The sequence below is a fragment of the Haplochromis burtoni genome, unplaced genomic scaffold (assembly GCF_018398535.1).
Source record: "Haplochromis burtoni strain Fernald_Lab_line unplaced genomic scaffold, NCSU_Asbu1 Contig_740, whole genome shotgun sequence".
Lineage (NCBI taxonomy): Eukaryota > Metazoa > Chordata > Actinopteri > Cichliformes > Cichlidae > Haplochromis > Haplochromis burtoni.
The window spans coordinates 164,726-180,352 of NW_024583101.1; the positions used below are offsets into that span (position 1 = coordinate 164,726).

The 15,627-nt window shown below is 46.5% G+C and overlaps 2 protein-coding genes across 3 annotated transcripts in view; both read left to right on the plus strand.

Moving 5' to 3' along the window:
* The first annotated feature begins 3,546 nt into the window (after positions 1 to 3,546).
* Positions 3,547 to 5,873, plus strand: LOC121812700. The gene is made up of 3 exons (XM_042215510.1): positions 3,547 to 3,907; positions 4,115 to 4,390; positions 5,349 to 5,873. Exons 1-3 carry the CDS (start codon positions 3,847 to 3,849, stop codon positions 5,819 to 5,821), a joined length of 810 nt encoding a protein of 269 aa, XP_042071444.1. The 5' UTR covers positions 3,547 to 3,846; the 3' UTR covers positions 5,822 to 5,873.
* Positions 5,874 to 9,169: 3,296 nt separating this feature from the next.
* Positions 9,170 to 15,627, plus strand: part of LOC102301139 — a 15,151-nt gene continuing 8,693 nt past the window's right edge. Inside the window, exons 1-3 of one of the 2 annotated variants that reach the window (XM_014330276.2) lie at positions 9,170 to 9,935; positions 10,141 to 10,416; positions 11,375 to 11,626. In XM_014330276.2, coding sequence (XP_014185762.2) covers positions 9,875 to 9,935; positions 10,141 to 10,416; positions 11,375 to 11,626 — 589 coding nt within the window. In that variant the 5' untranslated portion in view covers positions 9,170 to 9,874. The remainder of the gene's footprint in view (positions 9,936 to 10,140; positions 10,417 to 11,374; positions 11,627 to 15,627) is intronic. The other variant, XM_042215514.1, reaches the window with a different exon arrangement.

A 15,627-nucleotide genomic window follows, 5' to 3' on the forward strand; every position in this document is an offset into this window, starting at 1 on the left:
AAAAGTGAAGTATTGCCCATCAAATCTGAAAGTAGTGAGTGGCTTACATCTCTACCATTTAAAATAACTTGTGAAAAAATTACATATCTGGGCATCTCAATAACAAGAAAATGTAGTTCACTAGTGAAAGAAAACTGTCTCCCTCTACTGGAGAAGCTAGAAAACAACATCCAGTTTTGGAGGACGCTCCCTATCTCATTTATAGGAAGAGTGAACTCAGTAAGGATGGTCTTTCTCCCGCAATATCTGTACTTGGTCCAAAATATCCCGATTTTTTTGCCCAAATCTTTCTTCAAAAAGTTGGATGCTATTATTATGTAGTTTATATGGAACTGGAAAACGCATAGAATAAAGAAAGAACATCTTTGTAAAGGCCTTGGAGGACTTGCACTATCTAACTGCCTGCATTATTACTGGGCATCAAATTTAAGAATAAGTTCCCTCTTACTTGATGATACAGCGTTATCCCCCACGGTCTGCAGGACTGCCTTCCTTACTGTGATGGTGGAATATTACTTCTACTCCCTTGACAAGTGCACACTATAACTATAACCAGAGATCCATACCACCACTATCGATGAGTATGTTACAGCTAACCACTCTTTCCTTCCATCATGTGCAGACGGAGCTTTCAACGTGTGGCAGGAACTGGGAATTCGTAAATTAAAAGACTTGTATTCAAACGATGCCTTCATGTCATTTCAACAGTTAACAGATAGATTTGGACTACAGCGCAGCCATCTTTTTTAGATATCTTCAACTACGGAATAATATCCGCACACGTCTGCCGCAGTTTGAAAGCATGTTGTCCGACACCTTGGATAGAAGCCTTAGTGATAGCCGGGGTCCGAACAGAGAATCTCATTATTCTATGACGCACTACAGGAGATGAGTGCACCTTCAACTCATTCATCCAAAAGGAATTTGGGATTTCCCTATCAGAAGATTTTTGGCTTTTTATTAATTCCCGTCACTGCCTAATTCAGTATAAGATTGTACACAGGTTACATTACTCAAGGGGAAGACTTCACAAAATGTACCCAGACTGCTCCCCCCTCTGTGAAAAACGTATGACACATTATGGAAATGCACTTTGTCCGAGGCTTCAGGGTTTTTGGTGTGACATTTTCACCTGTCTGTCTAATATTCTTAAAACCAAGATTGATCCAAATCCACCAGTAATTATCTTTGGGATCTCCAAAGAAGCACAAAGCTTACAACGTGCTCAAAAAAGTCTTGTGGGAGTCATGGAAAGGTCGCTAGAAAAACCGCAACCACCAAGTACCTGCAGAGGGTCAGGCAAGTCCTGAGGAGTCAGCTGAACGATAAGAACAAGACCCGGGCCATCAACACCTGCCCTGATGTGATCAGGTACCCTGCTGGGATAATAAGCTGCCCAAAGAAGGAGATAGAAGCCACTGACATCAAGTACCAGGAAGCTCTTGACCATGCATGGAGGGTTTCACCCCAAGTCCAGCACCCTGAGGCTGGTTGGTTAGTTGTTGGTGGTACTAGTGTTCACGATGCAGCAGCTGCATCTATTTTTAGTTTCTGTTCATGCTTTCCTCTCTCAGCTTTTCAGCTCCACCTTTTCAACACTTCTTCCACGAGGGCTGAGTGGGCATGTGTGACTCCGGCAGGTGTTGATGATGCCGTGCTTCCTTTTCACATTCAGCTACACCGTCTGGACCGGCAGCCTTGTAATTTGGACTTCATCACTATGACCAAATTAATTATCACAATTATTTTCATCAATATTTGATTCCAATTATTTGTTACAATAATTATTGATTTTAGTGGCAAAATATTACGGTGCTGTCTCATAGACGTAACCCTGCTTTCACAGCCATGCTGTGGTGCTTTCCTGCTGTTAGACAAATTCTATTCAATTTCATTGTAGCAACAAATCACAAGAGCAGGCACCTCAGCATGCTCTGTATGGTAAGATAAAGACTACACTAATACAGAGAAACCATCTGGGGCCGAGAGGAGGAAGACAGGACAAAGACACGCTGTGAAGACTGCCACAGATTAAAAATAACTAATGCAGAGAGGTCTATAAATACATAGTGACTGAACAATAAACTCCCAGTGCATCATGGGAATCTCCCAGCAGCCTACAGCTATATGTTTTGAGAGCAAAGTGCTGATATGGTACTACAAGGTCATTAAGATAAGATGGGCCTGAATATTCAATATCTTGTATGTGAGGAGCAGGTTTCAGTGCACCTGCATGATCGATGTGCCACACAGCTGAGGAGTCCTCTCTTCATCTTCTGCTGTTGCAGACATTTGAATTCTGTTGTATTCTTTACTTGCCCAGACTAGACGGAGGAAACTTCACACTGCATGTGTCTGATGGCTGTTCACACATCATCTGTATGCGTTTACTCTAAAAAGACACTGTGGTGTGCTGAGGACGTGCAAACACGACCGCACAGTTCCTGTTTTCAGCTTAAAGTAAAAATAACACATGAGTCAGTTTGAGTTAGCAGAGCTGCTCTTTGAGGTATTAAATAAGAAACAAAACCATCCACGAACTTTAATTTAGCTGAGTTGTGGATGGACAGGGGTCTTTTTTACCTTGAATATAAAGCACCTTTTTCTCTGTGGTTATGTGTGGGCAAACCCACACATAACCACAGAGTTCCTGCTCTCAGCCCAAAGTATTAGCTCAGATGCTAATCTGAGTACAGAACGATGGTGACAGTGAACATCTCCTGCTGTGTTGTTATAGGCTCTCACTGTCATGGTCTCCGCGCCCGGCCGGCCCCACAGGGCTACATGTGCTGTTTGGTTCTCTCTCTCTCTGCCTGGGCGGAGCTCACTGTGGGCTCCGCCCTTGGCCCACACACCTGTCAACAATCAGCGGTCATCACCTGGAGCACTATCTGAGGCTTGAACACAGATCCTCTCGTCGCTGGGTGGTTGTACTACAGACGTTAGTGTTTCTCCCAGCGCTTGTGAACCTGTGATTCGTGTGTGACTTCCCTCTCTTCTGCGACAGACTCCCCGTACCTGTGACCCCCCAGTCGTGTGAACGTGTGTGAGTTTGGGCAAGAAGACGTGAGCGAGTGTGAGAGAGCTTCCCCTCCACTGTATATATCGTGCACTGGTGCTGTGAATAAACTGTTTTTTGGAGACGCCTACGGCTCTGCGCTTGAGTTCCTACTACCAGACACTCACACTCACTGGGCTCACTGCATTTTGTCTTTTGTGTTTAAATGTGTTTGTAAGATTTAACCTATGAAGTAACTGAGGAGAAGCAGGACATTGTTCAGAGGGTAATGTTTCGTTTAATGTCTAAACACGATGTGTAAGATATGTCCTCTGACTGTGCCGACTGCAATCCAACATTAACTATGTAACATGGGGGAGGCTGCGAGCTGTCTCAGCCTCCTGCATCAGCTGGGAGCTCGAGCGAGCGTATCCAGCCGGCCACAAACTCCACGTCGCTCCCTGAGCTTGAGAAGCGTCCCGAGCACGCTGCGCGTCCAGCACAGCTGCAGCTAGCTCTGTCTCACCAGAGGTTTCCACACCATCTGGTCCATTTGCGTCTCCGCCCGACCGGTCATCAGCGCCCTGTCCCACTCTGCTCCTGGGTCTCTGCTGCCATCAGCCAGTTTCTGATGCAGGTTTCTTTAAATCCTCTTTGTGTTTCAGAAGTCACACTTCCCCGAACGCCTTTAGCACCAACACTGTATTTGCACACGTTCATGCGCACAAAACAGGAAACACTATTAAAAGACAGTGAGAGGTGTTAAGGCCGTTCCTAAATAACTCCTGATCCTCTTCTCATGAAGAAAAGATGAAGTCAGAGTTTAAATCTTTTCTGTCTGTATCAGGATGGCAGCAAACATCTGCTGCTGTCTTTTTGCCTTTTTCCTGAGCTGTAAAGTCACTGCAGGTAAGAACCGTTTACATTCATTCTGAACATGTTGACCTAAATGTTTAAACTTGTTCTTTACACCTTAATGATAAGTTTGCATATTGAAGCCTGTGTCAGTGGTGTGTGGTGCAGCTGATTTAATTTAAAAAACCTCAGTAAAGATTGAATCTTAATCCAGCTGCAGCCAAATGTTCACTTGTATTTTTATGATATTGTGTTTTGCAGGTTTGATGCATGAAGTGGCTGAAGAAGAGCGCTCCGTTGTTCTGAGGTGTCCTCTCTCCGAGGAGCGCAGAGTGACGTGGAGCAGAGAGAGAAATGACAGCAGAGAGGAGATCCTAACAGCCGATGGCGGACGTTTAATAAGACACGATGACATCACCAAGCAGTACACTGCATACGACGACCTGTCGCTCTACATTTACAGAGCTGCTGTCTTGCACTCGGGAACCTACTTCTGTGACGATAAAGCTGCTGTGGCGCTCACAGTGATCCCGTCAGGTGACAGCAAACTTATTCGATTTTTCAGTCTTCCGTTGGGTTTTTCCCAACATGATGTGGATATTTTCTCAGTGCTGAGGTCATAACAGTCTCTGTGAGTCAGATGTTGCTCACATCTGAGCAGTCAGTGTGGGTCAGAGGTTAGCTTAGCTTCCCCGCTGACATCACCTGCTGGGCCAAAACTGGCTGCACTGGTGCAACTACAAAAACTGATAAATGGTTAAGAAATGACACGATGTCTTCTCCACATACCGAGAATTATTGTTATAGTAGTAGTTTATAATTAGGAAAGCCTGCTTTTCAAAAGAAACCCTTATGACGTTGCATCGTTATGTAAATTTCCTGTACATCTAAATTTGCATAATGAACGTTGGCTCACTGGTGTGGCTCTGCTGGTGAGCAGGTGACATGTGCCGCACGGCCCAAGTGTAGCTGCGTGCCTGCCACAAAAAGCATCTGAAACAGCACAGACTAGAAACGCTTTGCCTCTCTGACCGTTACATCAGCCCAGGCTTATGACCCTGAACTCAGGTCTGAATATGTGAGGTCATGTGACCATGTTTCTCTGTCTCTCGAGAACATTTCATTTTGTTTAGAGAGGTGCACTGAAGGTGGAAGACAGGAGTGGCAGAGAAGTGACGGTGGTGCGACTCATGTATAAGAGCAGAGAGACGGGTGTGAAGGTGCAGGTGGGATTACATCAGGGATCGGCTTTTAGCTCCTTCCTGTTTGCAGTGATGGAAAGACTGACAGATGAGGTCAGGCCGGAGTCTCTGTGGACTCTGATGTTTGCAGACGACACTGTGGTCTGCAGTGAGAGCCTGGAGAGGTGGAGGAGAGCCTGGAGAGGTGGAGGAGAGCCTGGAGAGGAGAATGAAAGTCAGAAGACAGACCGAATGCATGTGTGTGAACCTTAGACAGGTGCTGACCCCGTAATGTTCATGTTTACTGTGCACAGGAACAATGAGACTCGCTGTTGTCGGGGGGAGGAACGTCACCCTGAGATGCCCTCAAGCTGGTCGAAGATCAGGAAGTCCATCGTGGAGCAGAAGTTTTGCTGGAAAACAACAGATAGTCTGCCCTCATGCTTCCACTGTGGGCCAGATGTTGATTATTCCAGATGTTCAGCTTGCTGACTCTGGACTGTACCACTGTGATGGAAAACCAGCTGCTTATCTAAAAGTGATCAAGGAGGAGAAATCTGACAGCGGTGAGAATAAGACAGTGAATATAAAATATCTCATGGTAGTGACCTTGGGGCGGGGTGTGGTTTGTGGCTCAGCTGCCTGGGAGGGGTGGAGCAATGGATTCAGGGTGTGGTGTCAGGGGAGGTTTACTCACACACGTGACCTAATTATCCAATCATGTTGCTGGGACCTGAGATACCTGTGTGTGACACAGAAGGAGGGCAGCTGGAAAGCTGGAAAATAAAAGACATTTAAAAAGTGCAACTCTGCTTGGCCAGATGGCCATGCAGCGGCCATGCAGCGGCCATGCAGCGGCCATGCAGCGGCCATGCAGCAGGAGCAGCCTCCAACCTGCGATGTGACCTGAAAAAATCTGAAATGAGAGGAGGGTCAAGTATGAAGGAACGTGTCACGGTCCTGGGTCGGTGACCCAGTGTTTTGTGTTTTTGAATTCTTATATAGCTTTTGAGTTCATGATTTATCCCCGCTCGTCTCCCAGTTTCTCTCAGGAGAGCATCTGATCTGTCAGGGCTCTGTGTGCAGGCGGAGGGAGAGGAGGACCCTGAATACAACTCCAAACCTCAGCTTTATTGCTGGCACGGAAACAAAACATGAAGTGAACACTGAATACTGTCACAGGCATAATCTGATGGTACGACGCGACACAGGAGGGAGACACAGCTGGGAGGGAAAATGAGACAGGGGGAGCAAAGCTGCACACACTAACATAAGACAGACTTTCACAATAAAACAGGAAACCACTAAACAAAGACGCAGACACGACACAGAGAGACAGAACACACACTGAACTAAACCTGCGATAAACATGAGAACACAAAAGCTAAGAACCTAAGAAGTCTTTCCGTTGGTCTGAGGGTGGTACCCAGAACTGAGGCTGACCTGGTCCCCTAAAGAGCAAAATGACTTCCAACCCTGTGATGTGAACTGGGGTCCTCTGCTGGAGGTGATCTCGGATTGAGCTTTTGTGGCGCTTGAAGATGAAGCGACCAGAAGTTTAGCGGTTTCAGTAGCTGTGGGGAGTTTGTCCAAGGCTATAAAGTCAGTGGCTTTGGAGAATCTATCAATTACAGAGAGAATTACGGATTTACCTGCCGAGATGAGCAAACTGGTGACGAAGTCCAGACAGATGTGTGACCAAGTGCAAGAAGGTATGGCTAATGGCTGCAGTTGTCTGGTTTTGCTCCTGGTGCAGGTCTCGCAGGCGGAGACGTACTCCCGCGCACGTTTCCCACCAGAAGTGGCGCTTCGGTAAGGCGATGGTTCAACCTGCTCTGTGGTGACAGGAGAATTTAGATATGTGAGCCCGAACGTGGGAACAAAACGGCGATCTGGAGGTTGGAGGAGGTCAGGGTTAGGGGAGCGCATCTGTAACCGGAAGGTCGCCGGTTCGATCCCCGGGCTCTCTGTCCTGGTCGTTGTGTCCTTGGGCAAGACACTTCACCTACCGCCTGCTGGTGTTGGCCAGAGGGGCCGATGGCCGATATGGCAGCCTGGCTTCTGTCAGTCCTGCCCCAGGGCAGCTGTGGCTACACCTGTAGCTGCCTCCACCAGTGTGTGAATGTGTGTGTGAATGAATAGTGGCATTGTAAAGCGCTTTCGGTGCCTTGAAAAGCGCTATATAAATCCAATCCATTATTATTATCATCCCGTAGAGCCTGCCGGATGCTCTCCTCGATTCTCCAAGCAATGAAGGCCATTCGACAGAAAGCTGGGAGCACTCTATCCCAAAAAGTTGATTCTGTTCATCTGGACGTTGTGTTGTCAGTGGCAGAAACATTTTATCATCATCCAGGTGACTTCTTCAGCCTCGGCTTAAGAAGTCACCTGGATGATGATAAAAATTTATAAACAGGACATTTGCATAATAACTGAAACTAGCACAACTGAATGAACCATGGGCTGTGAGGTCAGTGCCTGGATCATTAACAGTGGTTGTCCTTCTCTCCTGGATCAGCTGGAGCTTTCTTTAGGAGCCTTCCCAGCTTTGACAAAAGTCCAGCTGGGATAACCACAGTTACTCAGGGCCTTCTTGATGTTCTTCTGCCTCCCTGGCTGCTGTGTCAGTGGGGATGGTGTTCGCTCTGTGTTGTAGCGTCCTGATGACGCCCAGTTTGAGCTCCAGTGGATGATGAGAGTCAAACCTTAGATACTGATCAGTATGTGTAGGTTTACGGTACACGTCAGCTTGTAGATGTCCCCCACTACTGATGGAAATCTCACAGTCTAAGAAGGCTAACCTGCCCCTGTTCATATCCTCCCTGGTGAATTTGATGTGTCGGTCCACCGAGTTAATGTGATCCGTGAAATGTGAAACGTCCTGAGATTTGATTGTCACCCAGGTGTCATCCACATACCTGAACCAATGGCTTGGTGGTGTTCCAGGATATGAGAGACAAAATGAGTAAAAAAATTTCATTTTTAAAGAATTTATTTGCAAATTATGGTGGAAAATAAGTATTTGGTCGCCTACAAACAAGCAAGATTTCTGGCTCTCACAGACCTGTAACTTCTTCTGTAAGAGGCTCCTCTGTCCTCCTCTTGTTACCTGTATTAATAGCACCTGTTTTTGCTCGTTATCAGGATAAAAGACACATGTCCACAACCTCAAACAGTCACACTCCAAACTCCACTATGTCCAAGACCAAAGAGCTGTCAAAGGACACCAGAAACAAAATTGTAGACCTGCAGCGGGCTGGGAAGACTGAATCTGCAATAGGCAAGCAGCTTGGTGTGAAGAAATCAACTGTGGGAGCAAGACCACTGATAATCTCCGTCGACCTGGGGCTCCATGGAAGCTCTCACCCCGTGGGGTCGATCACATGAACGGTGAGCAAAGATCCCAGAACCGCGCGGGGCGCGAGTGAATGACCTGCAGAGAGCTGGGACCAAAGTAACAAAGGCTAACGAAGCCGCCAGGGACCCAAATCCTGCAGTGCCAGACGTGTCGCTCTGATTAAGCCGGTGCACGCCCAGGCACGTCTGAAGTTTGCTAGAAAGAGAATGTCATATGTTCAGATGAAGCCAAAATAGATCTTTTTGGTAAAAAGTCTAATTGTTGTGTTTGGAGGAGAAAGAATGCTGAGTTGCATCAGGAACATCAGGCTGTGGGGCAACAGTGCAGAGGTGGGACCAAGTCATTGTTTTGCAAGTCTCATGTAAGTCTCAAGTCTTTATCCTCAAGTCAGAGTCGAGTCTCAAGTCACTGTAAAAGTCCGAGTAAAGTCACAAGTCTGAAACTTTGAATTTCAAGTCTTAAAAAGAAAAAGAAAAAAGCATGTTGCAGTTATGCTAAATGTAAATATTAGACCGTGTGATTTTTAAATCTGTTTTTCTCAACACATGACAAAATAGTGAACTTAGAAAATATACACAAATTGTGAAATTGCACCTCTTTAAAATGCAGCTCAATTAAACCTAGCTCCAAGAATAATTTTCACCGACAGTTCTGAGATAAGCTGCATGTTATTCTTGGATGCGGTTGTAGGACCGGCTTTAAAATCGCATGACAAAAATATCATACACGTTAAAAAAAAAGAGAGATACTGGTGCTGTGAATAAACTGTTTTTTGGAGACGCCTACGGCTCTGCGCTTGAGTTCCTACTACCAGACACTCACACTCACTGGGCTCACTGCATTTTGTCTTTTGTGTTTAAATGTGTTTGTAAGATTTAACCTATGAAGTAACTGAGGAGAAGCAGGACATTGTTCAGAGGGTAATGTTTAGTTTAATGTCTAAACACGATGTGTAAGATATGTCCTCTGACTGTGCCGACTGCAATCCAACATTAACTATGTAACATGGGGGAGGCTGCGAGCTGTCTCAGCCTCCTGCATCAGCTGGGAGCTCGAGCGAGCGTATCCAGCCGGCCACAAACTCCACGTCGCTCCCTGAGCTTGAGAAGCGTCCCGAGCACGCTGCGCGTCCAGCACAGCTGCAGCTAGCTCTGTCTCACCAGAGGTTTCCACACCGTCTGGTCCATTTGCGTCTCCGCCCGACCGGTCATCAGCGCCCTGTCCCACTCTGCTCCTGGGTCTCTGCTGCCATCAGCCAGTTTCTGATGCAGGTTTCTTTAAATCCTCTTTGTGTTTCAGAAGTCACACTTCCCCGAACGCCTTTAGCACCAACACTGTATTTGCACACGTTCATGCGCACAAAACAGGAAACACTATTAAAAGACAGTGAGAGGTGTTAAGGCCGTTCCTAAATAACTCCTGATCCTCTTCTCATGAAGAAAAGATGAAGTCAGAGTTTAAATCTTTTCTGTCTGTGTCAGGATGGCAGCAAACATCTGCTGCTGTCTTTTTGCCTTTTTCCTGAGCTGTAAAGTCACTGCAGGTAAGAACCGTTTACATTCATTCTGAACATGTTGACCTAAATGTTTAAACTTGTTCTTTACACCTTAATGATAAGTTTGCATTGAAGCCTGTGTCAGTGGTGTGTGGTGCAGCTGATTTAATTTAAAAAACCTCAGTAAAGATTGAATCTTAATCCAGCTGCAGCCAAATGTTCACTTGTATTTTTATGATATTGTGTTTTGCAGGTTTGATGCATGAAGTGGCTGAAGAAGAGCGCTCCGTTGTTCTGAGGTGTCCTCTCTCCGAGGAGCGCAGAGTGACGTGGAGCAGAGAGAGAAATGACAGCAGAGAGGAGATCCTAACAGCCGATGGCGGACGTTTAATAAGACACGATGACATCACCAAGCAGTACACTGCATACGACGACCTGTCGCTCTACATTTACAGAGCTGCTGTCTCGCACTCGGGAACCTACTTCTGTGACGATAAAGCTGCTGTGGCGCTCACAGTGATCCCGTCAGGTGACAGCAAACTTATTCGATTTTTCAGTCTTCCGTTGGGTTTTTCCCAACATGATGTGGATATTTTCTCAGTGCTGAGGTCATAACAGTCTCTGTGAGTCAGATGTTGCTCACATCTGAGCAGTCAGTGTGGGTCAGAGGTTAGCTTAGCTTCCCCGCTGACATCACCTGCTGGGCCAAAACTGGCTGCACTGGTGCAACTACAAAAACTGATAAATGGTTAAGAAATGACACGATGTCTTCTCCACATACCGAGAATTATTGTTATAGTAGTAGTTTATAATTGGGAAAGCCTGCTTTTCAAAAGAAACCCTTATGACGTTGCATCGTTATGTAAATTTCCTGTACATCTAAATTTGCATAATGAACGTTGGCTCACTGGTGTGGCTCTGCTGGTGAGCAGGTGACATGTGCCGCACGGCCCAAGTGTAGCTGCGTGCCTGCCACAAAAAGCATCTGAAACAGCACAGACTAGAAACGCTTTGCCTCTCTGACCGTTACATCAGCCCAGGCTTATGACCCTGAACTCAGGTCTGAATATGTGAGGTCATGTGACCATGTTTCTCTGTCTCTCGAGAACATTTCATTTTGTTTAGAGAGGTGCACTGAAGGTGGAAGACAGGAGTGGCAGAGAAGTGACGGTGGTGCGACTCATGTATAAGAGCAGAGAGACGGGTGTGAAGGTGCAGGTGGGATTACATCAGGGATCGGCTTTTAGCTCCTTCCTGTTTGCAGTGATGGAAAGACTGACAGATGAGGTCAGGCCGGAGTCTCTGTGGACTCTGATGTTTGCAGACGACACTGTGGTCTGCAGTGAGAGCCTGGAGAGGTGGAGGAGAGCCTGGAGAGGTGGAGGAGAGCCTGGAGAGGAGAATGAAAGTCAGAAGACAGACCGAATGCATGTGTGTGAACCTTAGACAGGTGCTGACCCCGTAATGTTCATGTTTACTGTGCACAGGAACAATGAGACTCGCTGTTGTGGGGGGGAGGAACGTCACCCTGAGATGCCCTCAAGCTGGTCGAAGATCAGGAAGTCCATCGTGGAGCAGAAGTTTTGCTGGAAAACAACAGATAGTCTGCCCTCATGCTTCCACTGTGGGCCAGATGTTGATTATTCCAGATGTTCAGCTTGCTGACTCTGGACTGTACCACTGTGATGGAAAACCAGCTGCTTATCTAAAAGTGATCAAGGAGGAGAAATCTGACAGCGGTGAGAATAAGACAGTGAATATAAAATATCTCATGGTAGTGACCTTGGGGCGGGGTGTGGTTTGTGGCTCAGCTGCCTGGGAGGGGTGGAGCAATGGATTCAGGGTGTGGTGTCAGGGGAGGTTTACTCACACACGTGACCTAATTATCCAATCATGTTGCTGGGACCTGAGATACCTGTGTGTGACACAGAAGGAGGGCAGCTGGAAAGCTGGAAAATAAAAGACATTTAAAAAGTGCAACTCTGCTTGGCCAGATGGCCATGCAGCGGCCATGCAGCGGCCATGCAGCGGCCATGCAGCGGCCATGCAGCAGGAGCAGCCTCCAACCTGCGATGTGACCTGAAAAAATCTGAAATGAGAGGAGGGTCAAGTATGAAGGAACGTGTCACGGTCCTGGGTCGGTGACCCAGTGTTTTGTGTTTTTGAATTCTTATATAGCTTTTGAGTTCATGATTTATCCCCGCTCGTCTCCCAGTTTCTCTCAGGAGAGCATCTGATCTGTCAGGGCTCTGTGTGCAGGCGGAGGGAGAGGAGGACCCTGAATACAACTCCAAACCTCAGCTTTATTGCTGGCACGGAAACAAAACATGAAGTGAACACTGAATACTGTCACAGGCATAATCTGATGGTACGACGCGACACAGGAGGGAGACACAGCTGGGAGGGAAAATGAGACAGGGGGAGCAAAGCTGCACACACTAACATAAGACAGACTTTCACAATAAAACAGGAAACCACTAAACAAAGACGCAGACACGACACAGAGAGACAGAACACACACTGAACTAAACCTGCGATAAACATGAGAACACAAAAGCTAAGAACCTAAGAAGTCTTTCCGTTGGTCTGAGGGTGGTACCCAGAACTGAGGCTGACCTGGTCCCCTAAAGAGCAAAATGACTTCCAACCCTGTGATGTGAACTGGGGTCCTCTGCTGGAGGTGATCTCGGATTGAGCTTTTGTGGCGCTTGAAGATGAAGCGACCAGAAGTTTAGCGGTTTCAGTAGCTGTGGGGAGTTTGTCCAAGGCTATAAAGTCAGTGGCTTTGGAGAATCTATCAATTACAGAGAGAATTACGGATTTACCTGCCGAGATGAGCAAACTGGTGACGAAGTCCAGACAGATGTGTGACCAAGTGCAAGAAGGTATGGCTAATGGCTGCAGTTGTCTGGTTTTGCTCCTGGTGCAGGTCTCGCAGGCGGAGACGTACTCCCGCGCACGTTTCCCACCAGAAGTGGCGCTTCGGTAAGGCGATGGTTCAACCTGCTCTGTGGTGACAGGAGAATTTAGATATGTGAGCCCGAACGTGGGAACAAAACGGCGATCTGGAGGTTGGAGGAGGTCAGGGTTAGGGGAGCGCATCTGTAACCGGAAGGTCGCCGGTTCGATCCCCGGGCTCTCTGTCCTGGTCGTTGTGTCCTTGGGCAAGACACTTCACCTACCGCCTGCTGGTGTTGGCCAGAGGGGCCGATGGCACGATATGGCAGCCTGGCTTCTGTCAGCCTGCCCCAGGGCAGCTGTGGCTACACCTGTAGCTGCCTCCACCAGTGTGTGAATGTGTGTGTGAATGAATAGTGGCATTGTAAAGCGCTTTCGGTGCCTTGAAAAGCGCTATATAAATCCAATCCATTATTATTATCATCCCGTAGAGCCTGCCGGATGCTCTCCTCGATTCTCCAAGCAATGAAGGCCATTCGACAGAAAGCTGGGAGCACTCTATCCCAAAAAGTTGATTCTGTTCATCTGGACGTTGTGTTGTCAGTGGCAGAAACATTTTATCATCATCCAGGTGACTTCTTCAGCCTCGGCTTAAGAAGTCACCTGGATGATGATAAAAATTTATAAACAGGACATTTGCATAATAACTGAAACTAGCACAACTGAATGAACCATGGGCTGTGAGGTCAGTGCCTGGATCATTAACAGTGGTTGTCCTTCTCTCCTGGATCAGCTGGAGCTTTCTTTAGGAGCCTTCCCAGCTTTGACAAAAGTCCAGCTGGGATAACCACAGTTACTCAGGGCCTTCTTGATGTTCTTCTGCCTCCCTGGCTGCTGTGTCAGTGGGGATGGTGTTCGCTCTGTGTTGTAGCGTCCTGATGACGCCCAGTTTGAGCTCCAGTGGATGATGAGAGTCAAACCTTAGATACTGATCAGTATGTGTAGGTTTACGGTACACGTCAGCTTGTAGATGTCCCCCACTACTGATGGAAATCTCACAGTCTAAGAAGGCTAACCTGCCCCTGTTCATATCCTCCCTGGTGAATTTGATGTGTCGGTCCACCGAGTTAATGTGATCCGTGACATGTGGAACGTCCTGAGATTTGATTGTCACCCAGGTGTCATCCACATATCTGAACCAATGGCTTGGTGGTGTTCCAGGATATGAGAGACAAAATAAAATTTCATTTTTAAAGAATTTATTTGCAAATTATGGTGGAAAATAAGTATTTGGTCGCCTACAAACAAGCAAGATTTCTGGCTCTCACAGACCTGTAACTTCTTCTGTAAGAGGCTCCTCTGTCCTCCTCTTGTTACCTGTATTAATAGCACCTGTTTTTGCTCGTTATCAGGATAAAAGACACATGTCCACAACCTCAAACAGTCACACTCCAAACTCCACTATGTCCAAGACCAAAGAGCTGTCAAAGGACACCAGAAACAAAATTGTAGACCTGCAGCGGGCTGGGAAGACTGAATCTGCAATAGGCAAGCAGCTTGGTGTGAAGAAATCAACTGTGGGAGCAAGACCAGTGATAATCTCCTCGATCCTGGGGCTCCATGGAAGCTCTCACCCCGTGGGGTCGATCACATGAACGGTGAGCAAAGATCCCAGAACCACGCGGGGCGAGCCGAGTGAATGACCTGCAGAGAGCTGGGACCAAAGTAACAAAGGCTAACGAAGCCGCCAGGGACCCAAATCCTGCAGTGCCAGACGTGTCGCTCTGATTAAGCCGGTGCACGCCCAGGCACGTCTGAAGTTTGCTAGAAAGAGAATGTCATATGTTCAGATGAAGCCAAAATAGATCTTTTTGGTAAAAAGTCTAATTGTTGTGTTTGGAGGAGAAAGAATGCTGAGTTGCATCAGGAACATCAGGCTGTGGGGCAACAGTGCAGAGGTGGGACCAAGTCATTGTTTTGCAAGTCTCAAGTAAGTCTCAAGTCTTTATCCTCAAGTCAGAGTCGAGTCTCAAGTCACTGGTGTAAAAGTCCGAGTAAAGTCACAAGTCTGAAACTTTGAATTTCAAGTCCTTTCGAGTCTTAAAAAAAAAACGAAAAAAGCATGTTGCAGTTATGCTAAATGTAAATATTAGACCATGTAATTTTTAAATCTGTGTTTTTCTCAACACATGACAAAATAGTGAACTTAGAAAATATACACAAATTGTGAAATTGCACCTCTTTAAAATGCAGCTCAATTAAACCTAGCTCCAAGAATAATTTTCACCGACAGTTCTGAGATAAGCTGCATGTTATTCTTGGATGCGGTTGTAGGACCGGCTTTAAAATCGCATGACAAAAATATCATACACATTAAAAAAAACTGCATCACCAACGTAGCCTGGACAACATTTGCTAGTTAGATGAAGTCTGAAGCACCGCCTACCGTTCTTTATGCAACTCCAACTGCTGGAAGTTGTTCCATCTCTGTCTGTGATTCTCTGCTTGCATGTTTTGCATATTGCATTTCGGTTTTTTGTTGACTACTTCATAGTTTATGTACCTGAAAAAAATAACTCCTTGCAGCATTTTTGAGCGTTTTTTTTTCTTCTTAAAAAAAAATCTGGTTAATTTGATTGGCTGTGCTACAGCTCACGCACACATACGTACGGAGTGTGGTTGGAATAAATGAATGAATGAATTGAATTAATGGTGCACACTTTCTATATAATATGTGTGTTAAATTTTAGATTTGGGGTGAAATATCAAGTCTTTTCAAGTAAACCGGTTCAAGTCCAATTCAAGTCCCAGGTCATTGGTGTAAAAGTCCAAGTCAAGTCAC